The sequence below is a fragment of the Equus caballus genome, chromosome 29 (genome assembly GCF_041296265.1).
Source record: "Equus caballus isolate H_3958 breed thoroughbred chromosome 29, TB-T2T, whole genome shotgun sequence".
Lineage (NCBI taxonomy): Eukaryota > Metazoa > Chordata > Mammalia > Perissodactyla > Equidae > Equus > Equus caballus.
Window position 1 is genome coordinate 40,312,104 of NC_091712.1, and position 14,065 is coordinate 40,326,168.

Consider the following 14,065-nt stretch of genomic DNA (forward strand, 5'->3'; position numbering starts at 1 on the left):
TGATGGTTATCTATAAGTCAGTTTAGGGTCAGTTCATGTTTCTTCATTTTGTTTTTTCTCTTCCTTGGGCTCCACAATTTCTATATCTATTTCATATTATCATTTTATTTGTATATGATTTATCTGAATTCCTTTAGTTTTACATCAATTTTTGCTTTAGCAATTTGAGCATACATAAGACAGTTGTATTAAAACTCTTTCTCTACTAAGTCCAATGCGTATGCTTGTTCAGGAACATTTTCTGCCAGTTTTTTTTCTTTTTAATCAATAATGGTTTTGGGTTTTTTGGTACGTTTATGTGTATGTTTAATGGGGCATTAGAAAAAACACTCACCTCTCCCAGTAATTGCAGATTTGTTCTGTGAACTGACAGTGTTTCACTTCTTAGCTTGGCATACTCCTAGTCTTGAGATCAGCCCAACATGAAATGTGAAAGTCTATTCTGTTCTTTTGGGATCATGTATCTTGCCTGGCCTGTGTGTGGATTTTTTAACTACCCTGAATACATGGGTGATTTATGAACGTCTGAATATCCCAAAAATACATACTCCAGATCATCCTCAGTGCTTTATGTGGTCTATTCTATGTCTTCACTCTTAATCTCTTGCCTCTGGCAAGAAACTATAGATCTGTGAATCTACAGTCCCCCTGCAGCCAAATGAGCCATTCCAGCTACCTTTCAGCTCAATCTTAGAGTCCGGCAAAACAGAAAGCAGTCTTTCAGGCAGCCCCCAAATAGCTTAGAACATTGCAAATCAGATCTCTGATCACTCTGGTTTGAGGGAGGTAACTGGGCAGCGGGGTAATGGCTCTTACAGACCAATTCAGCGCTGTGCCAGGAAGGAGGAGGGGCAAGGGTGAGTCAAAACATGGTGAAATTTCCTATCACTTTTAATAATGGCTTTTTCCTGAGTGCTCATTTTATTCCTGTAGATCTTTGACAATTTTCCACAGCTCCTATAAGGTTATTTCAGCTAGTTTGTGGTTGTTTCCTTATGTTCCCATGGGAGAACTCAGAGTTTCTAGTCCACCATTTTGCTGACATCACCTTGTGTGTTCAATTTTCAATGACTTAATAATATTTCATAGTATCAATGCATCATGATTTCCCTAACTGTTCCCAAGTTGATTGTAATGTAAGTTGTTTATAGATTTTTCTTTCATGAATCCTGTTGAGCAAGGTAATAAATTATGTAAAATATTTCTCAGTTCTTCTGGTACTTACATCATGATAGTTTTCTAAAAGTGATATAACTGGGTGAAATTTATAAACACTCTGAAATCCTGTTTTCATACTGCAACTAATATCCAAAAATTGTTAATAATTAAGAATCCCCTTGCCAAAAGATCTTTCAAAATTACACCCTTGTTAGGACAGTATATTCTTTTTATAAAGCAAGGAAGAAAGAAACAAAAAGAATTCTGCTGATGGCAAAGGTAAAAAGGCAAATATTCTTTCAATTTGAAGTTTTAATTCTTTATTAAGGGTCAGAATTTTGAAAAATGCTGATTAATCATTCCTCTAAATTGGGTGTGTGTGTGTGTGTGTGTGTGTGTAAATGGAGTAAGATAGTTAATTGTCTCAAATAATTTCTGATCAAGAAGGGGCTTATTGGGGCTAGCCCTGTGGCTGAATGGTTAAATTCATGTGATCCACTTTGGGGGGACAGGGTTTCACTGGTTTGGATCCTGGGCATGGATTTGGCACTGCACATCAAGCCATGCTGAGGCAGTGTCCCACATAGCACAACCAGAAGGAGCTACAACTAGAATATACAACTATATGCTGAGGGCTTTGGGGAGAAGAAGAAAAAGAAGAAGAAGGAGGAGGAAGAGGGGGAGGAGCAGGAGAAAAAGGAAGATTGGTAACAGATATTAGTTCAGGTGCTAGTCTTTAAAAAAAAAGATGGGCTTAATCATGGCAAATAGAAAGAGATTGACATCTGGAGGTTTCTAGTCTAAAATACAGTCAATATTATTGTTCAGCAAGTCTCTTGTAATAATTACAGTGTACGTGGATCCTGAATGAAAAATTTACTGTGTAAGAAATTAAAGATTTCTTTACTTCTATATAATAGTTCATTAAGTTTCCTCTTTGACAACAAACAAACACATTAACTGGCTCCAATTTTCTTCTCATTCCATGGCTTAATCTTTTGTCCATGCTTCTCCCACAATCCTTTTGCTAATAGCTGGACTATGGACTTGGGTGTTACCTTCCTGTTATTCATATAACTTGTGAGGGCAGAAGAATAAAACAGTCTGTTTTGATAGAGGAACAACAGGCAATGGATCCCAAAGGTTGGCGTGTGGAGCTAAACGATGGTCACTTCATTCCTGTCCTAGGATTTGGCACCTTTGAAGGTGAAAAGGTAAGAATAGTGGTCATGTATTTAAGGATTCAAAAGAAAAAAGACCTATCATGAGTGGAAGCTGACTGGGGTTGTCAAGTCATGGAAATCCTGTGTGGCTTTACCAGGCTTATTTGGTTCTTCTAACCAGGCTGGAACCATCGTTTATACAAAGAGACTATGTAGCCAGGGTTCAATATGCATTGGAGTCTAATCATGTGGTCACCTACAGATTATTGTGGATTCTCCTCCAGGTCCTATCTATTTCCCAGCTTGGCAAGAGAGATGAAACTCAGAAGTCAAGAATACTGATTATCATGTGCATTGCTTTGAGTATGATTACATGGGAGTGGTTTCTCTGCATATTTCTGGAATTCAAAAAATCTTTCCCCCCAACAAGAAGACATGATCCAGAGAAAGATTTGTAGTTAGAGTTCCTGGAGATGAGGTGAATGACAAATGATGGGAGAGAGTTGCTGTTCTGCTCTGGGGTAGGCTGCTGAGTGCCAGGCAAAACATACTGTGCCTGTAGTTTCCTTCATACTCCTCCTTTTGCTTGGGAATTTATCCAGAATAGAAAATATGGTATCATTTGAAAGAATAATCTTCAGTCTTCCAGGAAAAGTTTCAAGATTTGGTCCCTTGTTACTGTACATTTGGTTGAAGCAAATAGGTTGAGTTGGACCTTAGAAATAAGAGTAAACAAGTGGACAAGTCACTAGACTGTAAACCAGAATGTTTCCATCCAATTCTGTCTTTAGACAAGCTGTATGACAAGGGACGAGTGCTTAAACTTTGAGTCTCACTTTCTCATCTATAAAACAGAAGGAAATATTCAAAGAGATGTTTTGGAAACAGATGACAGGGCTTGTTTACTTTGTAGTGAAAAGTGAGATGAAGGGGAGGCAAGGGTCAGGGGTACCACTAAAGCTTCAGCTTCCATAAACTTCTCAAGGCCTTTACATGTCAGGAAAGAGCATGAACAGCAGAGGGAAGTTAGACCATATACCTAGTTCCTAGCAACATCATTGAATAAAGAAAACTTCTGAAATACTTAAAAAGAAATGGAGTACTATTCAGCCTTAAAATAGAAGGAAATTCTGCCATTTGCAAGCTCATGGATGAAGCTGAAGGACATTATGCTAACTGAAATAAGACCTACACAGAAAGAAAAATACTGCATGATGTCACTTGTATATATATGGAATCTAAAAATGGGAAACACATAGAAGCAGAGAGCAGAGGAGTGGTGACCAGGGGCTGGGGAAGGGGCAGTAGGAGAAATGGGGAGAGGTTGGTCATAGGATACAAATGTCAGTTATAAGATGAATCAGTTCTGGAGAACTAATGTATAACGTGGTGGCTATACTTAACGATAATGTATTATATTCTTGAGATTTGCTAAGAGAGGAGATGTTAAGTGTTCTCACTCCACATGTAAAGAAGTTATCTGTATGATGTGATGGGTATGTAATTTAGCTTAATCGTGGTAATCATTTAACAATGTATACATATATGAAAACATCAAATTGTGCAACTTAAATATGTACTTCTTAATACAATTATACTTATATACAATTTTTATTTAGCATGTTCTGTGTGACTACACTAGTATCCTTAGAAGCTATCATCTTGTTTCTTGAGACTTCATTCCATGTATCTTTTCCCTGTGTTGATTTTGCTTATAACCTCTTGAAATATAAATCATATCCATGACTACAACTATATGCTGAGTCCTTAGTCTTCTTTCTGCAAATCGCTGAACCAGGGGATGGTCTTAGGAACCTTGATTGCTAGTGATGAAGCAGTAAATGCCCAGGATTGAAGGGGTTTCCTGGGAAGTCCAGCTTTTATTACTTACAAGGAACGACCCAGGCAGATTGCATTGTGTTCCTCACCACACATGCAGAAGTGACCTAAGACGTGAGGTAAAGGACAAAGTTTGTTCCTTATCTCTCTCTCAATTGAATGAATATCCAACTACTACCTTTGTTTGCTCACCTAGGTTCCTAAAAGCAAACCTACGGAGGACATTAAATTAGGTATAGATGCTGGGTTCAGACATATCGATTGTGCGCATTCATACAGTAATGAAAAGGAGATTGGACTGGGTATCCGAAGCAAAATTGAAGATGGCACTGTGAAGAGAGAAGATTTATTCTGCAGTACAAAGGTGCTGTGTATGTGGTGTGTGTGCACAGGTGTGAACATGATTGTGTGGAGAAGATAATTATGTGACAGAATCAGTAGTTGTTTGGTGAATTGGGCTTGTTGGCACAACCTCTTACACATATTCATGTATTAAATTTACTGTCAAAATAGATGATGGCAAGGGCTGGCCTAGTGGTGCAGCAGTTAAGTGCGCATGCTCCGCTTCAGCGGCCTGGGGTTCGAGGGTTCGGATCCCAGGTGCAGACCCAGCACCACTTGGCAAGCCATGCTGTGGCAGGTGTACCACATATAAAGTAGAGGAAGATGGGCACAGATGTTAGCTCAAGGCCAGTCTTCCTCAGCAAAAAGAGGAAGATTGGCAGCAGATGCTATCTCAGGGCTAATCTTCCTCAAAAAAAAAAAAAAAGAAAGAAAAAGATGATGACTTTCTCCTCCTTGCTTTGTCCACATCTTTTGATTTTAAGGTAAAGTCAATTTACTTTTCTGAGGCTCAGGCCATATCAGTGTGATTTTGCATTGAATAAGGCAGAACTGTGATGAAATTATAGCCCTTCTTATTATCTGGGTGACTTACTAAAATTTCTTAGTATTCTGAACCTCAATTCTAAACTCCACCAGTAAGACAGGTAAATACAAGAGGCACTTTGTGTATTAAACAAGATATAGCTAAAGTGTCTCGAATTGTGTCCAGCCCCTATTAATGTTTTCAAAGCACTTTTTCCCTACAGTTATCGAAACAAAAGAGATACCACTTATTCCCCACATGACTCGACATTTGGTAGAATTAGGCTATGTTTGTGAACTACTTTGTAAACTCCATCAAGCGGAATTCAGATAATGGGCATGGTTATTATTTGGTAGCACATTTTGTCTCTTGGTTCATTTCACTCCATTGTTAGTAGATGTACTGATGATAAACCCAAACAAATAATGGAATTTCTGTGGGTAATTCAGATCAAAAAGGAACCCAAGAAGGAAAAAAAGTATTTTTCCTCTGTGGTCATCAGCTTCCAACCAGTAGAAAAATGTCTAATTATTATGTGAAACAAGAAAAACAAAACTGACTGAAGTATTAATCAAACACAACTTCCATTCTTTTAACTTCTGCAGCTTTGGTCCACTTTCCTTCGACCAGAGTTGGTCCAACCAGCCTTGGAAAACTCTCTGAAAAATCTTCAACTGGACTATGTTGATCAGTATATTATTCATTATCCAGTGGCTCTGAAGGTTGGCAATTTGGGTGATCACACCTATTTTACTACTTGGGTCACAATGTGTATTTACTTGCATGGATGATTGAATTAAGATTTTACTTATAAGGATGTAGGCATTATTACACTAGAGAAGAATTTCCAGAACAGTCATTCCTCATTAGCTGTTTATGTCCTTTTTTTGAATCCTCAATTTCCTTACCATGCCTCCCAGAGAAAAGGGTTGAACAAGCTCAAGTCCTCTGCCTCAAAAACTTGAGGAAATAAAAATAGGCATCTTCAATATGCAGTCCTATTCATGACTCCTGAGCTTCTTGGGGATGTCACAAACACAGTTTCATGCAGCTGTGTTGAGCAGTGAAACTGCTGTATCCTTGGGCATAATGAGTTGATCTCCTCTTTTGCCATTTCAAGTGGGAAGCAGATATGATGGTGACACCTCTGGGTGGCTCTAAAACTAGCCACCTTCATGGCATTTGTGACACCTTGACTACACCATTGGCTATCTTCGCAATGGAATTTTGTAGACTGCACTTAACCATTAATTAGTGTGTTATGTATAATTCTTCATTGTAAGTTATAGAGAGCTACTCAAGCTCTCCTATGCAGAAGTTTATTGGTCTATGTCAATGGGAAGTCCATGACATGGATAGATTTAAGAATTTGGAATAGTCTTCAGAAATATCTCCTCTCCCCTATCTCTTAACTTTGCATTGCTATTGGTTTGCTTTATTTTTGTTACAACATTTTCCACTGATGGCAAATATGGCCATGGGACATTGCAAGGCAAGTGTTCATTTATACTTGAGAGTGTCTCTGAATCTTTCAGCATCCATAATAATCCTTAAGAGAATTTTCAATCAATGTTTGGTTCATGTGCCTGCCCTTGGACCATTGAAAACTGGGAGGGTTAAGGAACTCTGATTGTCTAGTCTGGGCCAAGATTGCAATAGTTATTCTGGAAATAAGGCCATGTATCTTACTGTCATCCCAGTGCTATGGAAGCTTTATGTAAGAAGAAAGTACAGGGAGCAGTAACATAAGTCACAATGAGTCCACAAGAGGACCTTGGGAAGTAGTATTTATTAAAACATATAATAAATGTAAGAGATTGGAGGAAGCCTGCTTCCTAAAGACATTCCTTACAGCTCCATAAACAAATAACATCAGAAATATTAATATCTAGAATGTTACACACCCACCTCATGTAGGTTTAGTTTCTGGCTCTAGATGGACCTGACAGCCTAGCTAAGTGTGGGGAAATTATCTTATGACATCACTAACATAGCTACTTCTATTCCAGCCAGGGGAGGAACTTTTTCCAGAAGATGAACATGGAAAACTGATATTTGACACAGTGGATCTCTGTGCCACATGGGAGGTGAGTGCTTGAGGAGAGAGCACAGAGGAGAAAGACAGAAGGGAATCTAGGTAATTTCTTCCACTTGTGAGAATGGGCTATGCACTTTCAGATTTAGAAATTAATTAAAATAATGGGTATGCTGTAGTAATGTGTAGGAAATAATTACTGAAATGTTTATAGAGAGGAACAGAGGAGGAGAATTTGGGACAATGAGGATAGGCATCTCTTTTCTTCAATGTGTAATACTCTTTCACATTTTTCTAAGTAGAAGACTGTAATTCTTACTCTTGCTGTCACTGCATTCTTTCCCTATTTAATTTACTAGATTTTCTCTTCTTGATAATCATGCCAATTGGGTTCATTGTGGTGTCTCGATAGTTGTTCCTTGTAACAGATTTTTTTTCTTCCATATTTTCTTGGTTTATAGCTATTTTAACAAATGATTCTTCATCATCGCTTCCTCCACAGGCCATGGAGAAGTGTAAGGATGCAGGATTGACCAAGTCCATTGGCGTGTCCAACTTTAATCGCAGGCAGCTGGAGATGATCCTGAACAAGCCAGGGCTCAAGTATAAGCCTGTCTGCAATCAGGTGAGCACCCTTGGTCTCATCTTCTTTCTGCACTTCACCTCCTTCTTCTTACACTATTGTCAGATGTCTATTCTCCCTTCCTTTTTGGAAGAGAATATGGTAAAGAGCAGAGCCTCTGTCTAGATTGGCATGAATAGAACTCATAATTGTACCTCTGTTTTGTAAAGTCTTTGTGAACAAACTGGTGAGACTTTAGTTCTAAATTGCACATGAGAATTTAGGGAAGGTATAGGAGGTAATGGAGGGCTAAAATAGTTACCAGACCTTAGAGGGCAGGTGACGTTTCCCTCAGCTGTCAAGTAAAGCCAGAAATTGGATGGGTGAGTGATTTGGAGGGTATTAGGTACATCATGATGATCATGAAAACATGGAATGGGCAGTAAATAAGGAAAGAGAGAATATAAGATGAAGGCGATGCCAGGGATTTTTGTGCCATTTGAATACCTGGATTCTTCATCTTGGTATCTCTGTTTTCAGGGGTCTTCTAGTGGGATGCATGGATATAAGAAAAATTAGCTGTAGATTATGAAAGTCGTCTAGGCTAGAGGGATGGTTTATAGTGATACTAGTGTTGGACAAAATCAACATTCAGGAACATTTAGCGGGAACATAGAGCAGACCTTGTGATTTACTCAGTCTTTGTCTGGTTCTCATCATTGACTTATACCCTTAAATGAATTGTTTAGATACATTATTCTGTGTCTGGTTCTGTGCTTCTACTTTTTTTTTGTTCTATTATTTTTAATTATGAAAAGAATGCTTAGCAGATTGTTCATTTTAGACAGATAATTTTAGATTCCTCATATACCTGGTATTATGTAGTAGTTGTCCTGTTGTGCATGTCTCATTTCATTTGCCGTATGTCCCCAGGGTATAACTTGGAGTCAAGGAGTAAGAGTCTTTGATTGCAAAATCTGGCCTATAAAATTCAAGAAATTGACATAGTGTTATAACATTATTGATTTTCAATTATAAATGTTAAAATACTCATGTAATTCTAATATTAGTTTTACTCCCAATTAATATTATAAAAATTTTCAGATATTCAGAGAAGTGAAGAGTATGATACACAACATACAGCTTTTCCCTCCTATATCCAAAATTGTTCACATTTTGCCACATTGGCAAATATATGTATATATATGTGTATATATCTGCATACATATATGTAACATTTTGCAGCCTTCTTCAAAGTAAGCTATAGACATGATAATTCACCCCTACAGACCTCAGAAAGATTATCATCTAGTAGCCAATCCAAATGTGTCTTTCAATGTCATTTATTGATCTTCTTTTCTAATGAGGAGCCAATTGTGGTCCACATATTACTTTCAGTCATGTGTCACTCTCAATCTAAAATAGTCACTCAACCCTTTTTATACCGTGACATCCAGACAGGTTTCTGTGAAATGTTCTGGATTTATCTGATTGTTATCTGGAGATGTTAATTAACTTGTTTCTTTATCCCCAGTTTCTGTAAATCAGAAGTTATATCTGAATGCCTTATAACATTAAGGTTAAATATTTATGGTAAAAAAAAAAAAAAATCCTTTGCATGCTGTGTTCCTCACCTCACACTCCATTGGGAAACCCATCATGACAAGTTGTCCCACTAGGAGAGATCTTAGTTTTATTCTCTTGGTTAAGCTAGTGGTAGCCAGGTCTTTTCTTTGTAAATGTGTATTTTCCCCTTTGAATTTACCTAGTATTCTGGTGGGTGGTGATTGTCATCAGGGGAAGTCATATTGCCCCAAAGTTTTCACAGAATTGTTGAGTAGCCAGCAATGATTTTACCATCAAATAGTTATTTCATTGAGATTTATAAATAATCGTTTTAAATTTTTTCTCCTTTTTAGTTAATTAATTTTCATTTTTTTATTGAGTTCATAATAGTTTATATAAATGTGAGATTTCAGTTGCACATTATTTTTTGACTATCACCACATAAATTCTCCCCCTCACCTCCTGTGCCCACCCTCCATCCCTTCCCCTGGTAACCACTGAACTGTTTTCTTTGCCCATGTATTTGTTTATATTCCACATATGAGTGAAATCATCTGGTGTTTGTCTTTCTTAGACTGGCTTATTTCACTTAGCATAATTCTCTCCAGGTCCTTCCATGTTATTGCAAATTGGATGAATTCGTCTTTTTTTCTGGCTGAGTAGTATTCCTTTGTATATATATACCACATCTTCTTTATCCAATCAGTCGATGGGCACTTGGATTGTTTCCATATCTTAGCTATTGTGAATAGTGCTGCAATGAACATACGGGTGCATATGTTACTTTGGACTGTTGATTTCAAATTGTTTAGGTAGCTACATAGTGGTGAGATAGCTGGGTCGTATGGTAGTTCTATTTTTAGCTTTTTGAGGACTCTCCATACTGTTTTCCATAGTGGTGGCACCAGTTTGCATTCCCACCAGTAGTGTATGAGGGTTACCTTTTCCCCACACCCTCTTCAACATTTGTTATTTTTAGTCTTAGTTATTATACTCATTTTAACAGGTGTAAGGTGGTATCTTAGTGTAGTTTTGATTCGCATTTCCCTGATGATTAGTGATGTTGAAGATCTTTTCATGTGTTTGTTGGCCATCTGTATATCTTCTTTGGAGAAATGTCTGTTCATATCCTCTACCCATTTTTTGATCGGGTTGTTTGTCTTTTAATTGCTCAGTTGTGTGAGTTCCTTATATATTATGGAGATTAAGCCCATGTCAGATATATGACTTGCAAATATTTTCTCCCAGTCAGTGGGTTGTCTTTTTGTTTTGATTCTAGTTCGTTTGACTTCCAGAAGCTCTTTGGTCTGATGAACTCCCACTTGTTTATTTTTTCTTTTGTTTCCCTTGTCTGAGAAGACATGGTATTTGAAAAGATCCTTTTTTGTTCAATGTCAAACAGTGTACTACTTACATTATCTACCAGGAGTTTTACGGTTTCAGGACGTATCTTCAAGTCTTTGATCCATTTTGAGTGTATTTTTTTGTATGGCATGAGGTAGTGGTCTACCTTCATTCTTTTGCATGTGGCTGTCCAGTTTTCCCAACACCATTTATTGAAGAGACTGTCTTTTCTCCATTGTATGTTCTTGGCACCTTTGTCAGAGATTAGCTGTCTGTAGATATGCTGTTTTATTTCTGAGCTCTCAGTTCTGTTCCATTGATTTGTGTGCCTGTTTGGGGACCAGTATCACACCATTTTGTCACTATGGCTTTGTAGTACATTTTGAAATCAGGGGTTGTGATACCTCCAGCTTTGTTCATTTTTCTCAAGATTGCCTTAACAATCTGGGGTCTTTGATTGCCCCATACGAATTTTAGGATTCTTTGTTCTACTTCTGTGCAGAATATCATGGGGATACTGATTTGGATCGCATTAAATCTGTAGATTGCTTTGGGTAGTATGGATATTTTAACTATGTTTATTCTTCCAATCCATGAGCAAGGAATCCCTTTCCATCTCTTAAGTTATCATTGTATAAGTCCTTCACTTCCTTGGTTAAATTTATTCCTAGGTACTTGATTCTTTTAGTTTTGATTGCAAATGGAATTGTATTCTTGAGTTCTCTTTCTGTAAGTTTGTTATTGGAGTATAGAAAAGCAAGTGATTTTTGTAAGTTGATTCTGTACCTTGCAACTTTACTGTAGTTGTTAATTATTACTATTAATTTACTGATTGGTTTTTTGGAGATTTCTAATATGTAAGATCATGTCGTCTGCAAACAGTGAGAGTTTCACTCCTTCACTCCCTATTTGGAATCCTTTTTTTGCTTTCTCTTGCCTAATTGCTCTGGCCAAAACTTCCAGTACTATGTTAAATAAGACTGATGATAGTGGGCATCCTTGTCTTGTTTCTGTTCTCAGGGGAATGGCTTTCAGTTTTTGCCCATTGAGTATGATAATGGCTCTGGGTTTGTCATATATGGCCATTATTATGTTGAGGTAATTTCCTTCTATCCCAACTTTTTAAGAGTTTTTTTTTTTTTTTTTATTAATGTTATGATAGATTACAACCTTGTGAGATTTCAGTTGTACATTTTTGTTAGTCATGTTGTGGGTACACCACTTCCCCCTCTGTGCCCTCCCCCCACCCCCCCTTTTCCCTGGTAACCACCGATCAGATCTCCTTATCAATATACTAACTTCCACCTATGAGTGGAGTCATATAGAGTTCGTCTTTCTCTGACTGGCTTATTTCGCTTAACATAATACCCTCGAGGTCCATCCACGTTGTTGTGAATGGGCCAATTTTGTCTTTTTTTATGGCTGAGTAGTATTCCATTGTGTATATATACCACATCTTCTTTATCCAATCATCAGTTTCTGGGCATGTAGGCTGGTTCCACATCTTGGCTATTGTAAATAATGCTGCGATGAACATAGGGGTGCAACGGACTCTTGAGATTTCTGATATCAGGTTCTTAGGATAGATACCCAGTAATGGGATGGCTGGGTCATAGGATATTTCTATTTTTAACTTTTTGAGAAATCTCCATACTGTTTTCCATAGTGGCTGTACCAGTTTGCATTCCCACCAACAGAGTATGAGGGTTCCTTTTTCTCCACAACCTCTCCAACATTTGTCACTCTTGGTTTTGGATGTTTTTGCCAATCTAACGGGTGTAAGGTGATATCTTAGTGTAGTTTTGATTTGCATTTCCCTGATGATTAGCGATGATGAACATCTTTTCATGTGTCTATTGGCCATATTCATATCTTCTTTTGAGAAATGTCTGTTCATGTCCTCTGCCCATTTTTTGATCGGGTTGTTTGTTGTTTTGTTGTTGAGCTGTGTGAGTTCTTTGTATATTATGGAGATTAACCCTTTGTCAGATAAGTGGCTTGTAAATATTTTTTCCCAATTAGTGAGCTGTTTTTTTGTTTCAATCCTGTTTTCCCTTGCCTTGAAGAAGCTCTTTAGTCTGATGAAGTCCCATTTGTTTATTCTTTCTATTGTTTCCCTCAACTGAGGAGTTATAGTGTCCGAAAAGATTCTTTTGAAACTGATGTCAAAGAGTGTACTGCCTATATTCTCTTCCAAAAGACTTATTGTCTCAGGCCTAATCTTTAGGTCTTTGATCCATTTTGAGTTTATTTTTGTGAATGGTGAAAAAGAATGGTCAATTTTCAATCTTTTGCATGTGGCTGTCCAGTTTTCCCAGCACCATTTGTTGAAGAGACTTTCTTTTCTCCCTTGTAGGCCCTCTGCTCCTTTGTCGAAGATTAGCTGTCCATAGATGTGTGGTTTTATCTCTGGGCTTTCAATTCTGTTCCATTGATCTGTGGACCTGTTTTTGTACCAGTACCATGCTATTTTGATCACTGTAGCTTTGTAGTATGTTTTGAAATCGGGGATTGTGATTCCGCCGGCTTTGTTTTTCTTGCTCAGGATTGCTTTAGCAATTCGCGGTCTTTTGTTGCCCCATATGAATTTTAGGATTGTTTGTTCAACTTCTGTGAAGAATGTTCTTGGGATTCTGATTGGGATGGCATTGAATCTGTATATTGCTTTAGGTAGTATGGACATTTTAACTATGTTTATTCTTCCAATCCATGTGCATGGTATGTCTTTCCATCTCTTTATGTCATCGTCAATTTCTTTCAAGAAAGTCTTGTAGTTTTCATTGTATAGATCCTTCACTTCCTTGGTTAAGTTTATCCCAAGGTATTTTATTCTTTTCATTGCAATTGTGAATGGGATTGAGTTCTTGATTTCTTTTTCTGTTAGTTCATTGTTAGTGTATAGAAATGCAACTGATTTATGCACGTTAATTTTATACCCTGCTACTTTGCTGTAGTTGTTGATTATTTCTAATAGTTTTTCTATGGATTCTTTGGGGTTTTCTAAATATAAGATCATGTCATCTGCAAACAACAAGAGTTTTACTTCTTCGTTACCTATTTGGATTCCTTTTATTTCTTTTTCCTGCCGAATTGCTCTGGCCAGCACCTCCAGTACTATGTTGAATAGGAGTGGTGAAAGTGGGCACCCTTGTCTTGTTCCTGTCCTCAGAGGGATGGCTTTCAGCTTTTGTCCATTGAGTATGATGTTGGCTGTGGGTCTGTCATATATGGCCTTTATTATGTTGAGGTACTTTCCTTCTATACCCATTTTACTGAGGGTTTTTATCATAAATGGGTGTTGGATCTTGTTGAATGCTTTCTCTGCATCTATTGAGATGATCATGTGGTTTTTGTTTTTCATTTTGTTGATGTAGTGTATCACGTTGATTGACTTGCGGATGTTGAACCATCCCTGTGTCCCTGGTATAAATCCCACTTGATCATGGTGTATAATCTTTTTGATGTATTGCTGTATTCGGTTTGCCAAAATTTTGTTGAGGATTTTTGCATCTATGTTCATCAGTGATATC

General features: G+C 37.5%; 1 protein-coding gene across 5 annotated transcripts in view; it reads left to right on the forward strand.

Annotated features, from left to right (window-relative positions):
* The first annotated feature begins 662 nt into the window (after positions 1-662).
* Positions 663-14,065, forward strand: part of LOC100070591 (aldo-keto reductase family 1 member C23) — a 53,410-nt gene continuing 40,007 nt past the window's right edge. For 2 of the 5 annotated variants that reach the window (XR_011433940.1, XM_014737110.3), the window contains exons 1-6: positions 687-857; positions 2,193-2,372; positions 4,357-4,524; positions 5,634-5,750; positions 7,038-7,115; positions 7,566-7,688. Coding sequence is in view for 3 of the 5 variants with exons in the window: in XM_014737110.3 (XP_014592596.1) it covers positions 2,289-2,372; positions 4,357-4,524; positions 5,634-5,750; positions 7,038-7,115; positions 7,566-7,688 (570 nt within the window). In the remaining 2 variants the exon portion in view is untranslated. Of the gene's footprint in view, positions 1,438-2,192; positions 2,373-4,356; positions 4,525-5,633; positions 5,751-7,037; positions 7,116-7,565; positions 7,689-14,065 lie in introns of all 5 variants that reach the window. The other 3 variants (XM_001501018.5, XM_070255060.1, XR_011433941.1) reach the window with 3 other exon arrangements.